Source organism: Parasteatoda tepidariorum, chromosome 9 (genome assembly GCF_043381705.1).
Source record: "Parasteatoda tepidariorum isolate YZ-2023 chromosome 9, CAS_Ptep_4.0, whole genome shotgun sequence".
In the NCBI taxonomy this organism is placed as follows: Eukaryota; Metazoa; Arthropoda; class Arachnida; order Araneae; family Theridiidae; genus Parasteatoda; species Parasteatoda tepidariorum.
In genome coordinates, this window is record NC_092212.1 from 24,981,842 (window position 1) to 25,006,472 (window position 24,631).

The window sequence follows — 24,631 nt, forward strand, 5'->3', positions numbered from 1 at the left end:
ATAACAATTAAAAATGATATGTTATAATTTATTTCACGTAATTTTGAGAATAATTAAAAATTTTTTTAAAAAATAGTTCATATTATACGAAATAAAATCTTTGATGAAACTGCCAAATTAAAAGGGAATGTTTATTCATTTTCAATTAAAAAATGTTTCACATTTGAAATAAAAAAACACACATTTAAAGTGTATTTTAAAACTTAATAATAACATGAACACCAACATTTTATATTTTTTCTAGTATATAAGTGTATTACTATCAAATCAAGCAGCAAACTACAGATGTAATACTTGTATTATCCTTATCTTTAATGTTTTTGTATATATTTAACCATTAGCTCTTATATGAGTAGTACTAATAAACATATACGAATTTAGAATGTGGACTGTTTCCAAACAGCATATTACTTGCAGTTCGAACTCTACTCATTCCCTTTCGAATTAATCCTAATATCTAATTTTGTAAGACTAATTTGCAATCACAAAAAGGGACAATACAGTATTATTATCAAAAAACATATTTTTCTAATACTTGCAAATGTTTGGCACTAAGTATATAATCTTAAAATCAAATTTGTGATTACAAATATTGAAAATTAAAAATTTAGAGACATCCTTGGCAAAAATAGATATTACAAAGCTGTAGCTTGTGTACATACACGTAACCGACAGCAAAATATTTAGATACTGGATACATATGGCTGATTTTACATACACACTCGAGAAAGAAACTGCCAAACACGCGCATGTATACAATAAAAACAGTTAAATGCATACTAAACATCACACAGCTAATGTGCCATTACAAAATTCCTGGAAAGACAAATATGAGATCTATTTGCACAGTGTAAATCTAACTTAAATAACTTTCAGTACTCATCAATAACACAGATCAGCTCCCACACAGAGGAACGTTGTGGCATTTATATTAGCTTATCAATGCATGTCATATTAAAAACATTAAAAATTGTTCCAAGCAAACAACAAAGCAAATACATGTATTGGAAACATTAAAGATATGTGTACTTTGAAGCATTGCAGCTTCATTCTACAGCATAGCTGCCAAACATTAAAAAGTGAACAGTTTAATGATAAAATTGCATGCAATGTCTGAAATATAATGTATTAAAAATAGATCTAACAGAAAATTTATTACATTGATTTGATAACATTAATAAATTACATTATATTAAAATTCAATGTTAACGAATTTGATTTATTTTTAACAAGAACAAGTGCAGCATTTTAATAATTTACTAATTTATTGGTGGTAAACATCCAAGATAACTTGCATGATAAAGTTCCCTTAAAATAAATAAATTTTAAACGTAATCGTCAAATAGTTTGATAATAATAAGCTACAATTGAGCAGTAGATAACACATATTAAATTCAAAACATATAATGCCAAGTATAGAGCAAAATTAATAGTTGTCAGCAGTCACAAAGTAACTAAATATAACAAATGATAATTAAAAAAATTGTTGACACTACATGATCGCTATTTTTTTGGTAGAAAATTCACCCCATGTAGGTTCATTTTATTATTTTTAGATAAATATGAAATTAGTGTGAAAATTTTATAATTTAAAAATTACTTCATTTCCAGCTTGTTTCTTAAATTTTGAAATGAGCCTTGTAATGTTTGCCATATTTTCAGAAATGCTCCCAAAGAAAAGCCTTACATTATTAATCTCACCGGTTTTTATAAACCTTTAAAATTTTAAACTTTCAAAAAGTGGCCACATGTTTTAAAATGTGGTCAATGTTAAAAATGCTACATCTGGCCATTGTCCGGAAACAAAATATCCTAATTTTGCTCTATAATGTTAAGGTTTACAAAGAAAATTACAACCCACCAAGAAATAATTAGCCTACCTTCACAAAGTATTAAACTAAACTGTTATTACACAACTAAAAATCTTTTAGTCTGAATATAAACAATTTAATTACTCCAAATTAAAATTCTAAGCAAAACAGCAATATAAATTTTTTTTGATTTATGTAAGATCATTGCACATCATAAATTCAAGGATAAAATGGCAGCTATGCTACTATGATCAAAGCAAAATCAACATGTTATTATTGGTGCAAAAGACAAATGAATAGTGTCAAACTTTAGACTATGTAACAATACCCTCCATACAGAGCTGAACTTGTATAACTTAAAAATCTAATGGTCGGTCAGCAGAGCCTTCCTCTTCACTATCATCCTCCTGATCATTATCTTGGTTTTCATCCCGATGCTGCTGCTGCCCATTCTTTAAAAGGCCTTCAACAAATGAGGAGATTTCTTTCTCTACTTTTTCATCTTCTTGCTTTTTGGTCTTGTTGTCCTCACGATGATATTGACCTCTTTTTAAAAGACCATCTATACATGTTAAGACAAAAGAAAGTTATCAAAATAAAGTATATACTTATGATATATAGATATAAGTTCAGCCTTTCATCCCTTCAGTGGGTCGATAAATGAGTACCAAGCATGCTTGGGAACTAAACACTGGGGTTTCTGCGTTCGGCTGACTGGAACATCTGCTCCTGCACCCCAGAGCCCAAGGTCAAGAAAACTGAGATGAGGCCTTGGCCCTCTATGGGCTGTCGCGCCACTGAGTTTAGTTTATACAGATATAAGTACAAAGTTTTCATTAAAAATTTTAGTATCGTTTTTCTTCATTTATTAAATGTAAACTAAGTCTGCTATGATCTGCTAAGTAAAATCAGATTCTGAATTTTACTCTATTTACAAAATATTGTTATAAATTAGTTATAAATGTAGACAATTTTTTACAATTGATTGAAAAAAAAACAGTAGCTTTATAATTTATTGGTAGGAAATATGTAGTCGAAATAAATATAAAAAATGGGTTTCTGCAGAGAATATTACTAGGTACTAATACCACACAACTTAATCATAATAAATTTTAAACCTGAAGGATAAAAGCAAACAAGCATGAATTTGGTTGAGGTTAAACACTAATGTAAAAAATATATTGTTAAAAATAAATCAAATAATTATTTAGAAATTGAATGCAGCATAAGATTTTAAACAAAGCAATACAATTTAAATTAATACATAATTTTGTTACCTTTTACGAAATAAAATCAGAAATTAAAAGTTAGTTAATTAGCTATGTCATCAAATTCTAATTTTTAAAACTATATTTCAAGGTTTCTTCAAAAATTTGTTGAAACAATTACCTTGACAACCATTGGTAAATTATTTTTAACATTAAATGGCAATGACTAAAATTTTATCATTAGAGGGAGAAATTTATGCAATTCTTGACACAAACAAATATTAAATACAAAAAAATTAATTGTTGAATTCAAAAACCATAATTCTTTAAATTTTAATTTATAAACAAACGGATTCATCGATTCCCTTTTTTATATTTACTCGCACCCTATATCAAGACCGATAGTGACACACTATAGATACACAATGACACACTATGTTCTTAACACTATGTATAAAAAATTAAATAACAATAGATAAAAATCTATTTTACTAGACTAATAAAGCTTTGTAAAACTAACTATAAAAAAGTTTAATAAGAATCAAAATGGTTAAAAAAGTAGATAGACTTACCACAATCAGGTCGTCCTCGTCTTCGCGTATTGGTGAATTCCACCCCATGGCGGTCAACACACCAACAAGTTCCAGATCCATTATGGCATTGAGTTGGCAAATAGTAGCCATCACTATCACAAAGTGGTTTATAACCACCTAAACAGACACATAATAAAGTTCATCAATATGTAAAGTTTAAAAAAAATCGAGACACAAAAAATGCGTTAAAAAACAATCTTTTAAAAGAAATGCATTTTAATTCAACAGAATAGGTATATACTTTTCTAATTTTATGTCAATTTGTTTAAAATTTACATAAAATTAGAACAGTAATTTCTAAAAAAATATTCATCTGAATTTTTTAAGAAATTATAGGAACAATTCAAATAAATGTTAGTTCTATATCAATTAATTCTCATAAATAATAATTTGAAATTTTTTATAACTTTTCTGAAAACCAAATGAAATTTTTGTGATTATTCATCACACCTATGTTTATGATTCTAAAATATGTACAAAAGAACATACAAAACATAAACTCCCAAACACCTGAACCAGTATTTATTGCATAAACATTGGATTCCTACCATATTAATACTATACTCGTTAAATAGTATAAATTGTTTATCGTATTTCACGTCTTGGCACAAAAAATGTTTCTTGTTTATAGTATCAAAACGGCTATATGCTTTTAATCACAAGTTCTTAACTATGTATGTAATATATTAACCAAATATATGTATTAACATGCATTAATAAGTATAATATTTTATAAGTTTATTATGTTGTTTTTATGAGTTATTCTTAAAAACATAACAAATAATTACTTATAATAGATACTCATATCAAAACAGCTACATATTTTTAATTATACATTCACTTAAGCTAATTATGATGTTGATAGTAATTCATTGCACTGAAGCAAATTACTTAAAACTGATACCTGATGATTATATCAACATTACCGTAGATGAACTTAAGAAGATGATGTTGTTTTCATGAGTTATTTATCGTTACAAAACAATAAATTTTTTACGATAGATATATAGCAGGATTATTAACGAGAAAAGTATTTTAAACCCATACAGATTTTTTACGAAAATTGTCTGCAAAAAAATGACAACTAATATATTTTAGTTCGCGGGCGACAAAAAAAAGCTTTGAGGGTCGGATGCAGCTCCCTGGCCGTCAGTTGGCAACCACTGATATATAGTTATAGTTTCATAATGGTTAGATGTTTTAATCATACACTAACTTAAGCTCACAATATTTTTTTTGTGAGTAATTCAAAGTAACAGAACAACAAATTACACAATCAACATAACAATATAAAAACAACAGGAACTATTTAAAGCCAGATTTTTTTTCTTAAAAAGTTAATTCTAAAAAATTGGAAAACAAATATTTTGTAAATGGCCTATTTGACACATATGATTGTTTAAGTACAATAGAAATTCATTCATTAAAATAATAAGTGAATATAAAAAATATATTATAGTTTAGTAAAATAAATCAATAGTTTGTAATATAAAATATATTCAATTTACAAAACAGAAAAAATAATGCTATATTTTGAACTTAAAATTTTAGAATAAATTGTTTTGACTACTTTAAATAAAATACTTAAGTAAAGAATATTGATATACAAAAACCTTGTAAAAATGTAATATTTACCAATCAGCCCTTGGGGAATTCTACGAAGCGCTGCAGCACAAGGACGTTCTGAAACAACAAAATATTATTTAAAAAAAAGGTTAGTAAGAAAATTTGTAGAAAATATTATTAAATAAATGTTTTACTCAATTGATGAGAAAAAAAAACCTAGGAGTTGCTATATGCAATTTTAATTTTAAAATTAAACCAAGTATTTCATTTAAAACTTGAGAAGAGTCATAATATTTTTAAATGATTTTGCATTTTGAAACCTAAATTAATTTGATATCTGTTTAGGTTTAAATAATATTCAAAACAGTTTGTATAATGTTAATAAGAAAGGAAAAGCTAAAACATTTTTTTTACTTACGAGATTTGTCAAAACAAGAACACCACTCATAGGGACTTAAAACAAGGTCTCTTTCAACATCACAATCTAGGAGATAAGGTCGGAGGCAGTGCTCTTGGTCATCATTTTCTAAATCATACAATTCTTGAAGAGATAGTTTCAAGTCTCCATCAGTATCCAAATGTTGGAACATCCAACTAACCTCAGGTTTGCAATCAGGCAGTTGAGCTGTGTGCAATAAATATATAATAAGTTTAAACAAATGTACAAATAAGTTGAGTAAATGTCCCTACTTATATAAAATGAGTTAATTGAAAAGTGACCATCCTTTCAGTGTCGGTAACAACCAAGGCACAAAAATTATGTTAGGTGACATGCCCAGAACAAGTAAAATTTTGATGAGATATGTACATCTTACCATTAGAAGGCCAAGCCAGAAAAATAAATATTGAGTATAAATTTGTCCTTTTTTTCTTCTTCATGAATTTGGCTGAGTAAGATTAAAAATACCTAAATCAGACCTTACTTCTACGTGCACAGATATTTTTTAAAAAATATATTAAGTTAACAACATAGCAGAAGTGCCTATATTGGATACACCACAAAAAATTTATAGTAAAATCTTACTGTGGCTTAGTCGGAAAGATCTTCTTCGTGACTGTCCACGACGATGATCAGCCATAACAACTGAAAACCAGTCCAATAATCGATCTCCCATAGCCTTCAACTCATTTTCATTGCAGCCTTAAGAGAAAATAAAAAATAGTATTTGAAATTTCCTCTAACATGGTTTTAAAGAAAACTAACAAACAAACAAAAATATACAGATGAGATAATGTATTACTTTTTTCAACAATTGGTGTTGATATTTTATTACTTTGGAATGCTTTTGATGGTTTTTGCATGGTATCAGTACTAATTGTAGTTACATCTCTGAAAAAAAAAAACCTTTTAGAAACTAATTTATTGCCATTTTAATTAGAACATTAATATGGTCATAAAATAAATGTAGTTTTAAGCCATATTTTGATACTCATAACTGTTTAATATTTGATAAATATTATAATTTTATTATTTACTTTTATAAAAGAATGGAAAAGGAATATACACGGGATAATATTCAAATCTCTATGGTATGCTAATATAAGTTTTTCAAAATATATTTTAAATTTGCAATTCAAAAACTTGCATGTTTTTATTATGGATTATATACTTTTGAATTATTTATAGATATTTTTTTAAATAAATTTTAGTATTTTAAAAAATTACTTATTTGATAGAATGTTAGGATTCTTCACAATCTTGTTGATTGAGTGGCTTTTTTTCAGAGCTTTCTGAACAGCTGCTGGTTTTTTGACAGTATTTTGATATTTGTTCATGTAACGATTCCAGCGATCCTTCATTTGCCATTCTTTGCTTTTGTCCACATCATTCTTGATAGCTGGCAAGAAATAAATTTTTAAATTACAAAATTATTTATTTAGTAAAACTAGTCAATAACAAATAACATAAAAAGATATAGAATACTAGGCTCCTAGTGATAACAATGCAGCTTTTTTAAAAGGATATCAATACCTGGTACAATAAACTCTTTTTTAATTTAGATTAAAAGAAGAATGTAAAAATCCAATATGTTAAAATTCAAATTTAAAAAATACCCATTAAACAAAATATTAAAGTTGCGTTTTTAAAAATTAAACTATATTTAACAAGAAATTTTTTTTCTAAATAAGCAGATTTTTAAATTTTTTTTTTTTAAAAACGGTTTGCTTTTAAAATATGCATTAATATCTGAAAAGTAATGCATGTTGAATATTTAGTAATAAGTAGTACCAAATACATTAGTATCAAAACATAAAAGCAATATAAAAATTTGGTACACAGTAATCGTATCAAAATCCCATATAGTATTTTTTTTACAATTCCTTCTTCCTTTTGTTCTTCATTCTCCAATTTTTCTCTTATGACATTTTTCATTTTTAGTGAAATTTAAAAACACTACACACATGTAAGGAAAGCAATATCCCATAGCCATTATCAACTCTTAAAATTTTTAAATAATTTTTTAAAGTAAAGCTGTTACACACTCTCAAATTGGTCAACATGAAATATGCACATTAAAAAGATTTTCCACCACTTTTAACTCATAAATATTGAAAATATAGGTATCGAATTTGTGCATTTTTTATTTTAAAAAAATAACTGTTGTTAAATTAAAAATCAGAGCCCAATTTTCTTAGCCTGTTATTTTGTTATTTTAGGGAACAAAAACTATTTTGTGTGAATTAGTTTTTGTGTTAATAAGTTTTTTCTACAAAAGATAGTTCAAAAATTTTAAATAACTGACACAAAATTATTTTATAGTATACTAGAATATTCATTTCAAGGTAGTTGAATCTTTAGAATAGAGAATTGATTTTTTTCTCTAATACTTTTAAAAAAATACAAAATTTCAAATTAATTCTAAATTTAAAAAAATAAAATTTAATAAAATAAATAATTCAATTTAATAAAATAATGCAAGTCACAAAAAAGTAAATATAGGGGAGCAATGATAGTCAACTATGAGGGTTTTGAATTCAAATAATTTATTCTTCACAGGAATTACTTTTAACTGAAGCAAACTTGATTTCTCTAAAATTCAAAGAGTATCTTGCTCAAATGGGATTATTCTATATTTAATAATTTTGTTTTAATTTGAAAAACTTGCTTTCAACCACATCATATATAGACATCTACACAACCAATAAAGAATTGACATCGATTTCCCAAGAGATTGTCTTCAAGGAAAATCATTATATTTGATAAAAAAGAAATGTATAGTTGAACCCAGTGAATTTTGATGTAAAGATAAAACTTTAAAAATGGCTTGTTTAATGATAAAAATCTAATATGAAATTCTGTTGATAGAAGCTTAACATTTTAATAAACAAGTTGTTCATAAATTTCGTGAGAAGTCTAAAGATAAAATTGGTTAAAACATTTCCTAGATTATTTTGTTGCCAATAATTTTTAATTTTAATAGTTTTATATGACTTTGGTTAAAGAAGCGTCATAATTTAATGATTTCTTTGCTTTGGTCTCTATGCTTTTATTATAAATAAGTTAAGACAGTATTTAAAATGAATTTTGAAAATGCAAATTAAGAGCTTACTTTTGCAAGGACAAAATCCTTTGCAATTCACTTTTACAGAAACTTTATGCATGCAGTTACGAAATTCTAATCGGCAGACTGAAGAGTATGTATGATTGTCTGAACCACAAACAAAGTCCGGTTTTAAAACGGGACATGGTATGCAAGGATTTGGATTTTCACTAGGAACAGGATCTTCTTTTTCACCTTTCTCCCAAAATAGTGATTCAGTCTTAAGTTCTTTTGTTTTCGGTTTTTTAGAAACTGAATATTTCATAGCATTTCTAAAATGAGAACAAAAAATTTATCACTTATTTCAATTTATAACTTGCAATAAATAAATTGCTTATTTTAAAAATTTATTTCTTATACAGAGGGCAAATTTTTGATACAAAAATACATTAATCACAGCCAGTAAGACTTGAATGTTTAAGATTAAGTGTATAATAAAAAACACATTGATATACATTTAATAAAAATTATATTGATTCACAATTAATTTAGAGAAAATAATTGAGATATTTCTTCAAAAATTAATTTAAAAATTGGAAACAGAGTAAGAAAATTAAAATAAGTTACTGAATAAAATGTTAAACCATTATTGTTCATGGAATAGCATTGAAACAAACAGTTAATTACATTAAAATTATAAATATAATGTCAAAGACATTTTTTACCATTAATAATAAAAATAAGTAATTTATTTTTAAAAATAAATTTATACTTTAGAGGAAATAAACAATCTACGTAATAAAATACAGGTAACTTCGATATCAGAATCTTTAAGACATGCAAAAGTTCAAAATATCAAAAAATTGAGTTATTAAAAGGACATGCTATCAACAGTTGAAAAAAAAAGAAGAGTTTTTTTTTACATAACTCCTTAAAAACAGTTGCTAAAAAAAAGAGTATGATGTTTTGTTGGAGATACTAAGTGAACAAAAGCTTCAAATGTGTTGAGAATATTTAGCTGATTTTTAACCTAGTTATGGGTCTATAAAGGTGTTACATAATTGTGTTATTGTTTATGGGTTTATAAAGGCATTATATAATGTGATATAATTGTGTTATCTGCAATCTTAATATTCCTTTCTTTTAAAATTATGCAGTTTTTTCTAGGGTATCTTATTTTTGAGTACTTTTTTTAATTTTTTGAAATACAGTCAAACTATAACTGGGAGTTCACTATATCCGTTATGCAAGCAATTTAACTAATGGTTCCCAAGCTGCTCCCTTTTATTACACATTATTCAAATAAATGACTGAAAAATATTATGCAGTAGCAAAATTTTTTTTATTTTTCATTACTCTTCATCTTGCGTACAAAAATAAATTAGTAATCTTCAGGTGATGAGCAATGGTCAACTTCAGTTATGGAAACACTTCCAGACTATCAGATAATTTTTCCTGAATTTCTGTTATTCCGCTTTTTAAACCTGCCTAACCTTCTATTCGAGCACATTAAAAGTAGTAACATAAAATCGCTTAGCAAACTCATCGACATTTGTCTAGATACTGGAAGATTGCGGCATCTTCGATTGGTGAACCACTCCAGTAATGCTTCTTCAACATCCTTGTGATCTGCTTTTCTCAACTTTTTTCTGCCATATAAATTGTTTTTTATGAGCAGAAATTATTAATTGCCTATTTTTCTATATGTTACAAACTGCAGATTTGGATGGTTTATATTCCCTGCAAATATCAGCTTGATTGCATCCATTTTCAATTTTTAAGACTATGTCTATTTTAGCATCAATGCAGAACGTTTTACATTTACTGCTCGCCATAGTTAAATTTGAGACACTTGTTTGCAGGATTTTTTTAACTGAACTGAGAGGAAAAAGGAGTTGAAATGAGGGCCTTATCAACACATATTAGTGTCCAAGCCTTTGACCAATAATGAATAATTACTCATTCCCTCTGACAGAAAATGCATATTCATACCTGCCAATTCTCCCGGATTTAAACGGAGATTTTATTTTCATATTTAAAGTGGTAGTAAATGTATACTATTTTTTCTTTTATAAATTTAATTTTTAAATGATTTTGATCACCACTATTCTTACAAAAATTAAGCTTATATATTAATATGCGTTACTATCATGGTTGTCAACTTAATTTTTTTCAAATACAACGTATTTGTTTGCATAAAATTGAAGTTTTAATTCCATTTTAATACCACTGGGAAAAATGATAATGGAAGGGATTAAAAGTTGGCAGGTCTGCATATTGATCCCACTGACATCTTACAGGTGCATCATCTGCCTGGGTTGGAAACATCTGCTTGGTTTGTTTAGGGATGGGAAAGTGAGATAAAAGAAGTAAACAAGAAAAAATGCTTATCGCTACATTCCCCTCTACAGATGGTTTTAAAAATCAGTATATGTATTTTATTTTAGAGTAGAAATTTCAAAATTAATACAAAAAAATGGAGAAAAAAGATCAACTGAAAACAGTTCATTATATCCAACGTCCGCACTTTTTTGGTATACTATATCCACAAAAAATAACATTATACATGTATAGCAAGGCATGAGACCGAACATTTCGTTCACTATATCTGAGAGTTCACTATAAGCTGTTTTCACTATATATATATTTTTTTTATATGGTTTGTCTGTATTTTGTTTATTTGGAATTTTATTCTTTAATTTTATAAAAAATTTCTACTGTATTTGTGGATCAAAGTATGAAAAAAAAAAGAAACAAAAAAATAAATAAAGCACAAATAATGGGTGCAAAAATAGATAGACTATACTTATAGTTTAATATGTAAGGCAGGCTCTGGTAGTAATTTATAGATTAAATAAAAACATTAATGTTTAATGTAAATATTTAATTAACCCACAATTATATGCTAATTTTTATCCCATTATTTACGTTGTTCAGTTTTATCAAGGTAAGAGCTGAAAAATATTTGTCAAAATAAGCTTTTAAGATTAAGTATGTAGGAAATTTAAAGGGAATTATTTTCTACATGGAACAAAGAAATTCGTAAAACTGAGGTACAAATTAGCAAGGTTTGACTACATTTTATTATAAATTTCTATAAAAAAAATAAATAATAAAAGACAAAATAAGAAAATGTAAGAAAGTATCTGTATTAAAAAGTAGACCATAATTGTTCCCTGAAAGATAAAAAAAACAGCTAGTTAAAAACAGTTAAATATTATTCCCAGCATTTTTCTTAAACATTAATAACATAAAAACATATTTGCTTTCAATTAATTTGTATTTTAAATAAAATCAATATTTTATGCAATAAAATAACTAAGCAAAACAGCTTCTGTAGAATTAAAAAAAAAAAAAAAACTTCAGATTCATAATAATAAAAACGAAACATGTAAAACAATAAAAGGAATTGTAAACTAAAATTTAAGAATAAAAATAAAATTCAAAATCCTGTGTTGACATAAACATTTATGCTTACTCTTTGGCATTAAGCTTTCTTTTACTAATGCATACAGCCACATCATCATCCTCCAGCAAGCATACTTGATGAGGTTTGCACTGCAAATTTTTGCAGAGGTCATCTAAAACAATAAAGTACCTAAGTATAAATAAATGTAGACCTTTCTATAATTCTATAATCATAATTTTAAGTTTTTTTATGTACTTTTGAAGTATTGCTTCACATGTTTATAAAATATTATTAAAAAAGAAAAATAGTTGAGAGTTTCTAAAAAATGTATACTTCTAATTAAAAAAAATATTCAAAATGGACGAATAAAATAAAAACACATTACTCACTTTCAGTTACAATTTCTGTAGCTTTCAAAAATGACTTATCACTCTCTGTAGTATCCTAAAAAAATGGAAACTAAACTTCAAGTAATTTATTTTAATTAAAGAAAACTTGCTTTTAAAACAATACTTTTAGTTTTTCTCTTTTAAACATATTTTTTGCAGAACAAAAATGTTTCCAAACAGTGCATGCTATAAAGAAATTTTAATAAAGCATAACTATTTGTTAATTACATCAAAGCATGAGCAACCAGAGATTTACAATCAAAGAAGAAAATAGCACAATACAATTACATTATATGAAAGTGTGAGTAAAGTCACTAACACATTCAAAGGCAAAAATGTAGACATAAATTTTAGAAACTGTTTTGCCTTAACAGTATATATAATAATATAATTGTTAAAATAATAATCTAAAACATTTTTTAGTAACTATTAGACTGTTTCCCACAATTAAAAAATATCTTAATATTTTTGCTTATAACTAGAGCATCAGAAAAAAAAAATATATAAAAGGATCAAAGGATCAAAATGATAAAGCTTAAATGAATAATGATGTTATAAACGTACAGTACAAATAATATAAATTATAAATATTTTACAATGTATCAACAATAAAAACTTAATAAATTACAAATGAAAATTTCTATACCTGCACTTGTTTATCATCAAACTCAAAGTCCCAAGTATGAGCAGGGGAATCATCAGGATTATTAAGATTTTTCCACTCAGAATACTCAGTTTTAACAGCTGTTGACAGTGCTATGCAAATATGGATGCATAGAGAATAAAATAAAAATCCTGCTTTTATAGAAATCATAGCTGGCCTAAAAAATAAAAATAATACTTTTTAAAAAAGTTGCATAAAAAATTATAAACTTAAAAAATAAACAACCCTGAAATTAAGAAAAACAAAAAATATTTCAGTTTCAACTCCATAAAAGTAAACACATTAAAGAAAAAAAAATCATAGCCTTCAATATAAAATTAGTTGATATACTTTAAAGAAAAGAGTTCGATTTTCAATATGAGACACTCAATGAAATATAATCGAGTTCAGCCTTTACCTATAAAAGCATGAATTAGTGCTATTTTATATTTTCAGATAGAATCTTCATTTTCAAGTGTTAAAAATATGAGAAAACTCAATAGAAACAAACTTTAAATTGATAATAATTCATAACATAATTTCATAGAATTTTTTTTTTTAAGAAAAGAGACCTTAAATCTTTTCTATAGAATTTTATTATTAAACATTTACACTTTGATTTAACTACAGATATCGACTGCATCACTATCTTCATACACTTTTGTCTGTGACCTCAATGAAATCGACCAAGGATAATTATTATTTTCTTCTTCTCTATAACCGTCGTTAAACAGCAGACCCAATTTTTGGGTTTAGGACTGCTAATGTTCAGCTCCGTAGCCTTGTAATTTTGAATCCAATCCAGAAGACAAGGGAAATCCTGAATTAAGTATTAGGAGAAATTTGAATTCGTGGAGAACTTTTTTGATGGAACTAACCCACATTTGCGTTACATGGAGAGAAAAACCTCCCACAGATAACTCGGCGGCAAGGGGACTCTAATTCTTGATCCGTCTACCACTGAGGATATTTTACGTCAGCACTGTGATTGGTGCAAGCTGGATGCGGAATTCGTATAGACCAGTTTTCGCTGGGATTCAAACCAGGTTCACCACATTGAACGGCAAATGCTCTATTCCCGTAAAAATTCAACTTAAATTTACATGCATGTACCAAAATTTACAAATATGAGGTTCTTAAAAATTATACGTTAAGATTTTATGTTGCCTAACTTTAAGTTGAGTTTAATACAATGATACTGAAAAAATGAAATAGATTCCTGAAAAAATGAAATAGATTCTTAAACATTCAAGCCTGTAACCAAGTAACAGACGAAAAAATTCTTCACAGTGCTTTCTCAATTTAAATTTTTATTAGTAACAAGTTTAGAGATATTTTAAAAAAAGTGTTTGAATAATTTTCTCCCATTTGTTTGTTTGTTTTTAAAAAATAAAAATTAGATGAAAAATAATCTGCAGATGCTGTAATAATGAATCGTACCCTCTGACGAGCTGGAGTATTTTGGTTACCAAGTATATATCTATGAATAGCATTTGAGTGTAAATTCAGTTTGTATTAAATAATATGAATGACTTGCTTAAATAAATTATTCAAAAATTAATAAAAAAAAAAACTTTTTATTAAATTTTTAGTTGCAGTTGCAGAAGGTCTAGTGCATTCCTTTCATAAAGTGAGGTAGGTATATAAATATTTAATTTAAATCAAATTAAGTAAATGTGTTTATTGTAAAAAGTAACTAAAATTAGAAATTTAATTTAATAATCAATTTTATTATTTAATGGTGAGAAATATTAAAATTTTTCAGGTGATAAATACATAAATTATTTTTTGGGAAAGTAAAAAAATTAAAATTTATGACAAACATAATGAAGCTTTTTTCAAGAATAGGTATAATATTGAAGTATAATTGGGTTTTGATAAATATATGCATAGAACAAACTATTTAGTCTTAAGCTATAATAGTATAAATTCTTTATCGAGAGTATATTATGAATCAAGTAAGAGAATGTTTGTAAAACTAAATCAAAATTAGTTAAAATTAGAATAATATAGGAAATTGCGTGCAAAAAATGTACCATAATTTTAATTAAAAATAATTTTTAAGAAATTTTGATTAAAAATCTTTGAATTTACCAGATTATAAACAAATAATGAAATGCACATAAGTATAACTAAAAAGAAACACTACAAAAACAAACCTACTATTAGTATAAATGATAATTAAATAAGTTTAACATATTAAAACATAGAATAAGTAATCAAAACGAAAATAACAGTAATAAAAATTAAAGAATATGAATATTTGTGAAATACAATTTGAAATTTTTATCTGAACTAAATATGGCTTAAAAACAAATTATTAAAAGCATTGATTTTGAATCTAGTAAATAATATTTAATAACAACAATAATCTGCATTTTAAAAAGAATAGATAAAATTTTTATTTTTTAGTCACTCAAACAAAAACATACCTGCAATTAATATAAATGTTAATAAAAAAGTTTTACAAATCATTAAGCATAAAAAAGTAATTAGAACAAAAATAATACAAATTAAAATTTAATTATATAAAGATTTAAAAAAAAAATACAAATTTTCATGTATACATATGCTAAAAATGACTAAAAACAAATAGTTAATCATATTTATCTTGAATTTAATAAAATAACAATAATAATTTGCATACTATTTGGAATCACAGCAAAATAGGAATAATTGTTAGTTGCATGTTTTCATATGCTAGTTATTGAACTTACAGAAATAAATATGTATAAAGTTTTACGAGGAAAAAACTATAGAAGATATCAAGCCTGCTTTTTTGAGTTTGTATCTTTAATAAATCATCTTTCAATATAACAAGAAAAAAAAACTTGATTGAAAAATTTGAATTGTTTCTTAATAGCTGGAGAAATTCACTATGTTTTAAATAGATCACTTTTACATTGATTGCTAGGCTTAAAGTCATTAATTAAGATGAAAATTCTTTTCAAAAGTGCATAGACCCCAGAAATATATAACTCATAGTCGTTTTCAAAAGATGTAATTAGTGGAAGATCAGACGAAGTTTTAAATAATGTATCTTAATAAGTTTGCAACAATGCGCAAATAAAAGTAAATATCATTGACTAGAACTTCATAAACATTATAACTTGAGATTTTGTTAGTTTACAGAAATTAGAAATCAAACATCTCAAGAAGTTATACATGCAACTATATATTTTTAAAGTAGGAACTAGGCATTTAAAACAGAAATTTGAGATTAATAGATACCTGTCTAGTACATCAGATATTCAAATAAATAGTGAATAAACTTATATTTAATTGTTTTAACTATAATATACAAAAATATAAGATGAGAGATAGAAATCTACAATTTATGGACTGCTAAAATACCATTGCAATGTTATAATAAGCACTTATTTAGTGGATAGGATGATTGAATTATGTGTAGTAAGTAGACTTTGCAATAGCAACAAAATAAATAAACGAAGACTTATCTTTAAAATACTGGATAAATGCAATAACATCGGTTAAAATTAACGTTTTTCTTACTTTTATCAGTTTATAAATATTTGAAGTCAGCAAACGACAAAATTATTGATTATTAATTTTTTGAGCTTTTTTCCCCCTTCTTTGAGATTATGTATGAACAGTAAAAACCGCTTCGTAGTTTGATAATTTACATTATATTGTTAAACTTGAACACTACAGCACTCTGTAATCATTAATATTTATTTGAAAGAGTAAATAATTATGGAAATGCAGAAACAAGAAACAATCCGAAACAGAACTCGGATCTTCATGCAGACGAAAACGAGCTTGCGCGTTTGTTGGTTGACTAGCAGATAAGAAAAGGAATACTCCCTAAATGTCATTGGTTCTCACGATTGATCTAAAGTTGTTTTCAAACCTCATCTGCGTTTTTCTCCAAATCTTAACCAACAATTTGCATTAACGCATTTGCGTTTAACTTCTGAAACTACCCAAATTTAAAATATTTTTTTTACACTAATAAAAACAAGATGTGTAAACTATATAAATAAATTCTCAGCGTTTTTTATAGCAATGATTGAAGAGAAATTACAATCTCCATGCTCGAATGAGCCATTTCAGAAGAGCCGTTTCCATGTCGAAAATCTCTGTGTGGGCCATTGGCGATCGAAATGGGCTGCAGATGGCGTAGAGCAGAACTCTCTACCTATGGCAATATTTCACATGCTTTCTCCAGTAGCGTGTGGAGAATCATAGAGGAAGGAAGCACATCAGTTTCTCTCTTGATTTTCATATAGATTAAAATCTTTCAAGTTGAAAAACTACATGAAACTGAAAGCTATATAAAGCATAGTTCTAAAGAAAAGCATCACGGAAATTTTAAAAAATATTTTTATTAAATAAATCGAAAAAATATTAAGAAAAGGGAAAATATCGGAGTACATTCCTATGGATGTTGTTTTCTACACTAGGGAACGCTGCAACCTCGGTACCGCCTAAATTTCCGGGTTACTGTTTCCGTTGTATTTTAAAGCCATTTGGCATCGCTGTATTTTGAGATTCTTGCAAACAATGCATTTGATTACTTATTACCTGTGTTTACAATGCTAATAGTTCTTGTGTTTACAATGCTGAAAGTGTTAACACTAACGTAAGATGGTGCACAGCTTGCAACAAGAACAAACAGTAATAAACGTATGGAAAGAGGATTGTTATTGTTTACATTTCTACCGAAAACACCATCCATACAACTGAAAAGAGGAGGAGTGGGAAGGGAGAAGGGCCAAAGGCATGAAACCGGCCTCTCCCCAGATGGCGTATTCGAGCGTTGCGATCGCCAATTTAAATAAATAAGATTTTTTCAAGCTTGTTTTTATTTTCTTACTTATTTATTTATTTTCAACATGAAAAAAATTACACGAGAACAAAAGCATCCTTGGTGAGACGAGCCTTTCAAGGGTTAATATTTTCCACCAGTCTCATTCATATGCAATAAAATCGTTGGCAGTGAGAATGCTCTCCTCTTTCGTAAATATTTTCAGTTTGGATAGTCTAAACAACACACATTTGGATTGTATAAAATATATTTTAAAGTGACTGAGATGACATTATGCTGTTGTACTTCATTTACGTCGCACTAGAGCTGTTCAATGGGCATTTGGCGATGGTCTGGGAAACATCCCTGAGGATGATCCGAAGACATGCCATCACAATTTTGATCCTCTGCAGAGTGGATGGCAACCCGCTTCGGTAGCCCGACGACCTGCACGCGAAGTCGAGCATTTTAAGGTAAAAAGTTTAATGAGGGCCAATACCGCACACCCTCGGTCCCTACACAGACTAATCGAAGTGGTCATTCACCCGTACCCTGACCGTAGCCAGTGATGCTTGAGAGAAGACCGACAATATGATTAATGAAGTTTAAATTTTTGGTAAATTCTAAACCAAATACTATGTTCAATCGGCTAAAAGTCCCGCAGTTCCTGGGAAGCGTGTCCGTTAACACACGCCGAAGTCAAGCATCACTGGCAGCTGTCAGTGTGCGGTTCGGTGACCACTTGGAGAGGCTACAAAGGGACCGAGGGTGTGCGGAATTGGTCCTCGTTAAATTGTTCCACCGTAAAATGCTCGACTTCGCTCGTTGGTTGTCGGGCTACCGAAGCTGGGATGCCCTCCCCTATAAAGAGGATAAAAATTGAGATGATACGTCTTCGGATAATACTCATGGATGTTTCTCAGACTAGATTGTCATCAACAGCCTATCTTGCAGCTCTAGTGTAACGTAAACAAACTACTACAACAACAATCGGTTAAAAAATAATTCTTTTATGATAAAACATGAATTTAATAGTAGAAGAAAAAGAGCTCTTTTTCTAGATATATAGCTGTATTTATATAGTTGCTCATGGAGTTGCTCATATGAAATTGCTCATACTTATTCACAAAAAATAAGCTATTTTAAACAATATAAGAAATGAAATCAATGTATAAACAAATCAACGAGTTAACTAGTCTGAAAAATGAACAGGGGTGCCGGGAAGAGGGTTACGGGAGATCGCTGTGACCTCCCAAAAATATTCACTATTGGGCAAATTTCATCGGGACATTCGGCATATTTTGAAATTTCCTTTTCTCTCTCTCTTTCTTACTTTTCTTTACTGAAAATAAAGAGACTTTTTTTTCTTTTCAGCTAAGGTACCTTAGCTGAGCTCTTGCCACCCATTGAAGTGACAAAGGTTCGAATCCCCGAGATAGCTGGTTGATATGAGTTCTGCAGTGTGAACAGATCCCAATGATGGCGTAAAATATCCTCCGAGCTGGACGAATCTTGGGTTAGAGTACTCTTGCCGTGAGGCTAACCTTGGTGGATTTTCGTGGATTTCCACAATTTTAAATTTGATTTTTATTAGACAAATTATACTAAGAAAAAATGTGAAGCCTAGCCGTCAGCGCTTGCACTTATTTAAATTTTTATTTTAAAGTGGTAGGGAAATAAAAGTTGCAACAATAACTGAAAACAGAAATTCCTTAAATTTTTATCTACGCCTAAAACCACATAAATTATTTGATGGTTTACAGAATATATAAATTTTGAATTAATTTGGTATAATGATGAGCAAAAACATTTCAAAATAGACTTATTAAATAAATAACAAAATATAAATCTTGCTACCAATTTAAATATAAAAATAAAATCTCCTGTCTGAAACAAGAAAAGTAGCCAGCTATGTTATTTATGACATGTACTTCTTAAGAAGCTGCTCTTAATATTTTTTTTATGTCGGAATATATGCATGCAATCGTTCAATTATGATTCAGACAAATTTGGAATTTCATTCAGAAAAAGGGAAACTCCCCCCCCTCATCCCACTGAAGGAAAATTTAAGCTTGCAATGTAATGTACTTGTAAATGAGTCAATATTTCAACGGATCAATGCATGAAAAATAGGATAAATTAGTGAATGAATAAATAAGGGAATGAACGAATTAATCAATAAGCAGATTAACGGATCAATACAAGAACGAAGGGATGAATCAGCTATTAAACGGATCAACGATTCTTTAAATAAATATGAATTATCGAGCTAAAATGTTTAAACGTATGAGCGAATAAACAGAAACGCAGATCATCAAATCTATAATTAAGTAAGTCTATGACTATTAACGAGCGATTAAATGAATTATGAGTGAATTATAAATTATTTAGAGAATAAACATGCGTCAGTAAATAATATTAATAAGTGAATCAATGAAGGAGAATAATTATAAATTGAAAAAGCACTGAGCAAATTTATCTATAGTTAAGTGAATCCACGAGTGAATAAATCAGGGAATGCTTGAAATATGGAATCACATCACACGTCAAATAATATAATGTATTTATAGCTGCCGATTAGATTGTTTAATGACTCGATATTTCAGTGATTTACTAATATATTGATTCAGGGATTCTCTTATTTTTAAATTGGCTTAACTGAACCCTCTATCGTCTGAGCAGAGATGGCTCAGGGGATAGAGACTTCGCCTCCCAATAAGGTGACACGAGCTCGAATCCCAGCAATTGCTGGTTGATACGAATTCTGCTCTATCTCGTACTGACGACTGCGCTGGTTTAAAATATCCGCAATGGTAGATGAATCATGGGTTAGAAACTCCTTGGCACCAGGCTAGCCGTGGGAGGTTTTCGTGGTATTCCTCACAATGTAACGCAAATGTGGGTTAGTTCCATTATATTGGCCTCCATGAAAGCTAGTTTATCCTAATGCTTGGTTCACCAGTTCCCTTCTCTTCTGGGTTCGGTTCAAAATTACAGAGTTAAATCTTGATAGTCGTGAACTCAGAATTCGGTCAGCTTTTCAACACCGGTTATTACATAAAATAGAACTGACTCAATCACTGATTTATTTACTTATAAGGGGAATTTACTGATTTATTTTAATATCTATTTTCTCATTGCCTCCATGAAAGCTTGTTTGTCCCAATGCTTGATCCACGAGTTCCCTTGTCTTCTGGGTTCGGTTCAAAATTACAAAGGTACGAAGTTAGTGATTGATAGTCTTAAACTCAGATTTGTGTTAGCTATTCAACGCCTTTTATAACATACTTAAAATAGAATTCACTCAATCGCTTATTTATTTATTAGGTAAATTTACGGATTTATATCTATTTTCTTATTTATTGACTTGCTAATTTCAATAAGGGGAAATTTTTATTGTTTTAAAATTGTTGTGACAGATAAAATGTTCTTTCAGAAAATCTGAAATCCTGCATAGTATTAAAAGGTTATCCATCTACATGCATCATGTATCCATCACATCAGCGAAGAAATGTTTTTTGCGAATAACATTTATATATATCCTGTGTTGCAAAAATATGTATCCTGTGTTGTTCATCATTTGTAAATGCTTATTAATATTTGTTTTACGAATAACGTTATGAAAACATTCATCAGTACTCTACAGCATCTGTAGATGCAGTGGAATATGTTGTTTACCAATTCTATGTTCTACGTTGTAGCGTATCTACCACTGCAAAATTACAACTACAATTCACTAATATATAAGACATGTTAACTCGACTCTATGTCGGGGGTACCTTTGTTAACTCGACTCTATGTCGGGGGTACCTTTTCATAGATGAAGGTTGGCATGATCGATAACTCCGCCCCCCCACATTGGTGACCCGGACGTGACGTGAACACGCCTACCTTGGTAAAAACGCCCACTTTGATCTGCCTACATCGGCAGTAACGCCTACTTCATTGGATGGTCTACATTGAATAGTTGACTTGCTACTTGTGACTGCAACATTATCCACCTCCTCGCACTGTTGCTACTCAGTCTCGAGCACACAACGTCGGCCTACATACACTTGACTGCTAAAGGCAACACAGGAGCGACTACGACCGTGAAGTTAATACACCTTTCACATTCATACCTGCCAATTCTTCCGGATTTTCCGGAAGATTTTATTTTCATATTTAAAGTGGTAGTAATTATATACTATTTTTTCTTTTATAATCTTAATTTTTAAATGATATTGATCACCACTATTCTGACAAAAATTAAGCGCATATATTAATATGCATTACTGTCATAGTTGTCAACTTAAGTTTTCTCAAATACAACGTATTTGTTTGCTTAAAATTGAAGTTTTAATTCCATTTTAATACCACTGGGAAAAATAATAATGGAAGGGATTAAAAGTTGGCAGGTATGCACATTCACCACTCAAAAAGTACGGTGATCTTAAAACAGCTCTCCCTGCTCAACCGCACAAAAACAGCAATGATTCAACTAGTGGTATTCATTCATCGAATTCTATCACAGATATAATTCTGGTGGGGGAGTACTGTAGCGTATCTACCACTGCAAAATTACAACTACAATTCACTAATATATAAGACATGTTAACTCGACTCTATGTCGAGGGTACCTTTTCATAGATGAAGGTTGGCATGGTCGATAACTCCGCCCCCCACAACGTCATTATTGAATCATCGATTGATATCATTTTTGCGTGGCGTACAACACGAGCAATAGTCTGACGTTTTTACATAGATCGATGATTCGGAACAATGATGTTCGATATTTTAACTGACGATTTTACGAAATTGATCTATATTGTGTGCTACTTTGGAACGATTTGTCAATTCATTGATTTATCAATTTACTCTTTCTTGATTCGCTAATTTATTAACCCTTTCGGGCCGACTGTCACAAATACGTGACAGCATAAAACCGTATCAATCAGGGTAAAAATATAAAACTGGTAATCAAAGTATTTCTTTAGCAGTTTATTTGTGGGCGGAGTAATAATTGTTTGATTTATTTAATTCACCAATCCTTTGTTCAAAATAAAACTATTTAGTTATACTTTGAATTAACATTGATTATATATATGTTTAAACTAACAATAATTAAATTAAAAGCAAAATAAGTCTGTCAAATTAGAAACGACTACATTTAAGTTACCGTTTTATATTTAATTACAACTTGATTCTGATTTTGTACGAATGCTTTTCTGAATCGCCGTCCCCAAAGGGTTAATTCACTCACTCATTCATTCGTTAACCTTAAGTTCTTAATTTATTTATTCTTTGAGTCGCTGACACATTAATTTATGAATTATTATTTAATGTTTGGTCGTTTCACTCGTCTGTTAATATAGTCACGTCCTAGTGGTAGGGTAAAGTCAATCAAATTGAGATAGCTAGCAAACATTCATATATGTTTGAATTATTCAAATGTAATGGTAAGTAAAATCATTTTAAACCGTATTTATCTAATGAAAAGTAAATTGTGATTCTATAAAATTTGCCATATTATTTTATATCATATTAGCACCGAATGAATCCTAAAAAGTGTCATAATCAGTATTGCATTTCTCTATTCTAGATGGCAGCACTATAGTTATTAAAGAAGATTAGCTGAGAATAGATAAATACGATTAAATATTGAAAATAAAGTAAAGGAGCAAGAGGTTAATTAAGTTTTGAATATTTGAACAAAATTTTCCGCATATGCACTGAAAATTTTACTCATTTTTCGAGCAAACAAAAATTTATTCAGCACTGTAAAACTTAATTAGTCTATTTTTTACTCAGTATTCCAAATACTTGAAACAAATGAAGGTTTATAATACTATGAATCAACACAATCGTTAAATGTTAGTACACATTTAGAGCGATTTGTATTTCAGATTCCATTGTAGAAGATAATTTAATTAAGTAATTATTCGACTTTTTACGAAAACTGTGGTTCAGAGGCAAAACTTCGGCACATTTCAAGCAGATGGATTATTTTCGTTTTATCCACTTAAACATCTTTTTGCATTAAAAACAAGACGGCAAAAATATTGATGTTCAAAAATAGTGATGATTGCACCGGTTTTCAATTTCCTTTCGACTAAAAAAACAAAATAATGGACCTTCTTGTGACGGAACTCCGACTTTTTAAACGAAGTTCTTTAAAGAAGTGTGAAAGCATAAAATAAGTAGTAGTAATAGTAGTTCATTTACGTCGCACAAGAGCTGCACAATAGGCTATTGGCGACGGTCTGGGAAACATCCTTGGAGATGATCCGAAGACATGCCATCACAATTTTGATCCTCTGCGGAGGGGATGGAACCCCCACTTTGGTAGCCCAACGACCTGCACGCGAAGTCGAGCACTTTACGGTAGAACAGTTTAACGAGGACCAATACCGCACACCCTCGGTCCCTACTCAGACTGATCAAAGTGGTCGTCCACTCGCACGCTGACCTCAGCCAGTGATGCTTGACTTCGGTGATCTACTGGGAGCCGTATCTTAACTATCAGTTCACTATGGGACGGACGTATATAAAAAGGAAAACAGACTAATTATATTGAATTGATTTAATGTAAAGAAAAGCAATGAGATTTTTTCATCATTTCATGAAAAATTGCCTTAGAAGTAGATTTTAATTACTGACAGTTGAATTCACCAGTGTAGAGAAGTATAACTTTGTATATTGAATAAAATAAGTATTGTGTACTAACTTTGTATGATGAATAAAATAAGCTGAAGTTTTCGTTGAAATGAAAAATAATTGTTA

General features: G+C 28.8%; 1 protein-coding gene across 2 annotated transcripts; it reads right to left on the bottom strand.

Moving 5' to 3' along the window:
• Positions 1-227: 227 nt before the first annotated feature.
• On the bottom strand, positions 228-16,951 carry LOC107445055 (proteoglycan Cow). 2 transcript variants are annotated; one of them, XM_043045513.2, is made up of 12 exons: positions 16,615-16,951; positions 13,105-13,279; positions 12,459-12,513; positions 12,139-12,241; positions 8,730-8,992; positions 6,845-7,016; positions 6,420-6,508; positions 6,203-6,319; positions 5,597-5,803; positions 5,248-5,295; positions 3,592-3,729; positions 228-2,373 (listed from the first exon to the last, which is right to left on the bottom strand). In XM_043045513.2, exons 2-12 carry the CDS (start codon positions 13,270-13,272, stop codon positions 2,168-2,170), a joined length of 1,566 nt encoding a protein of 521 aa, XP_042901447.1. In that variant the 5' UTR covers positions 13,273-13,279; positions 16,615-16,951; the 3' UTR covers positions 228-2,167. The 2 variants fall into 2 exon arrangements, with proteins under 2 accessions (XP_042901447.1, XP_071042035.1); XM_071185934.1 differs by lacking the exon at positions 16,615-16,951 and adding an exon at positions 16,333-16,612.
• Between the last annotated feature and the right edge of the window lie 7,680 nt (positions 16,952-24,631).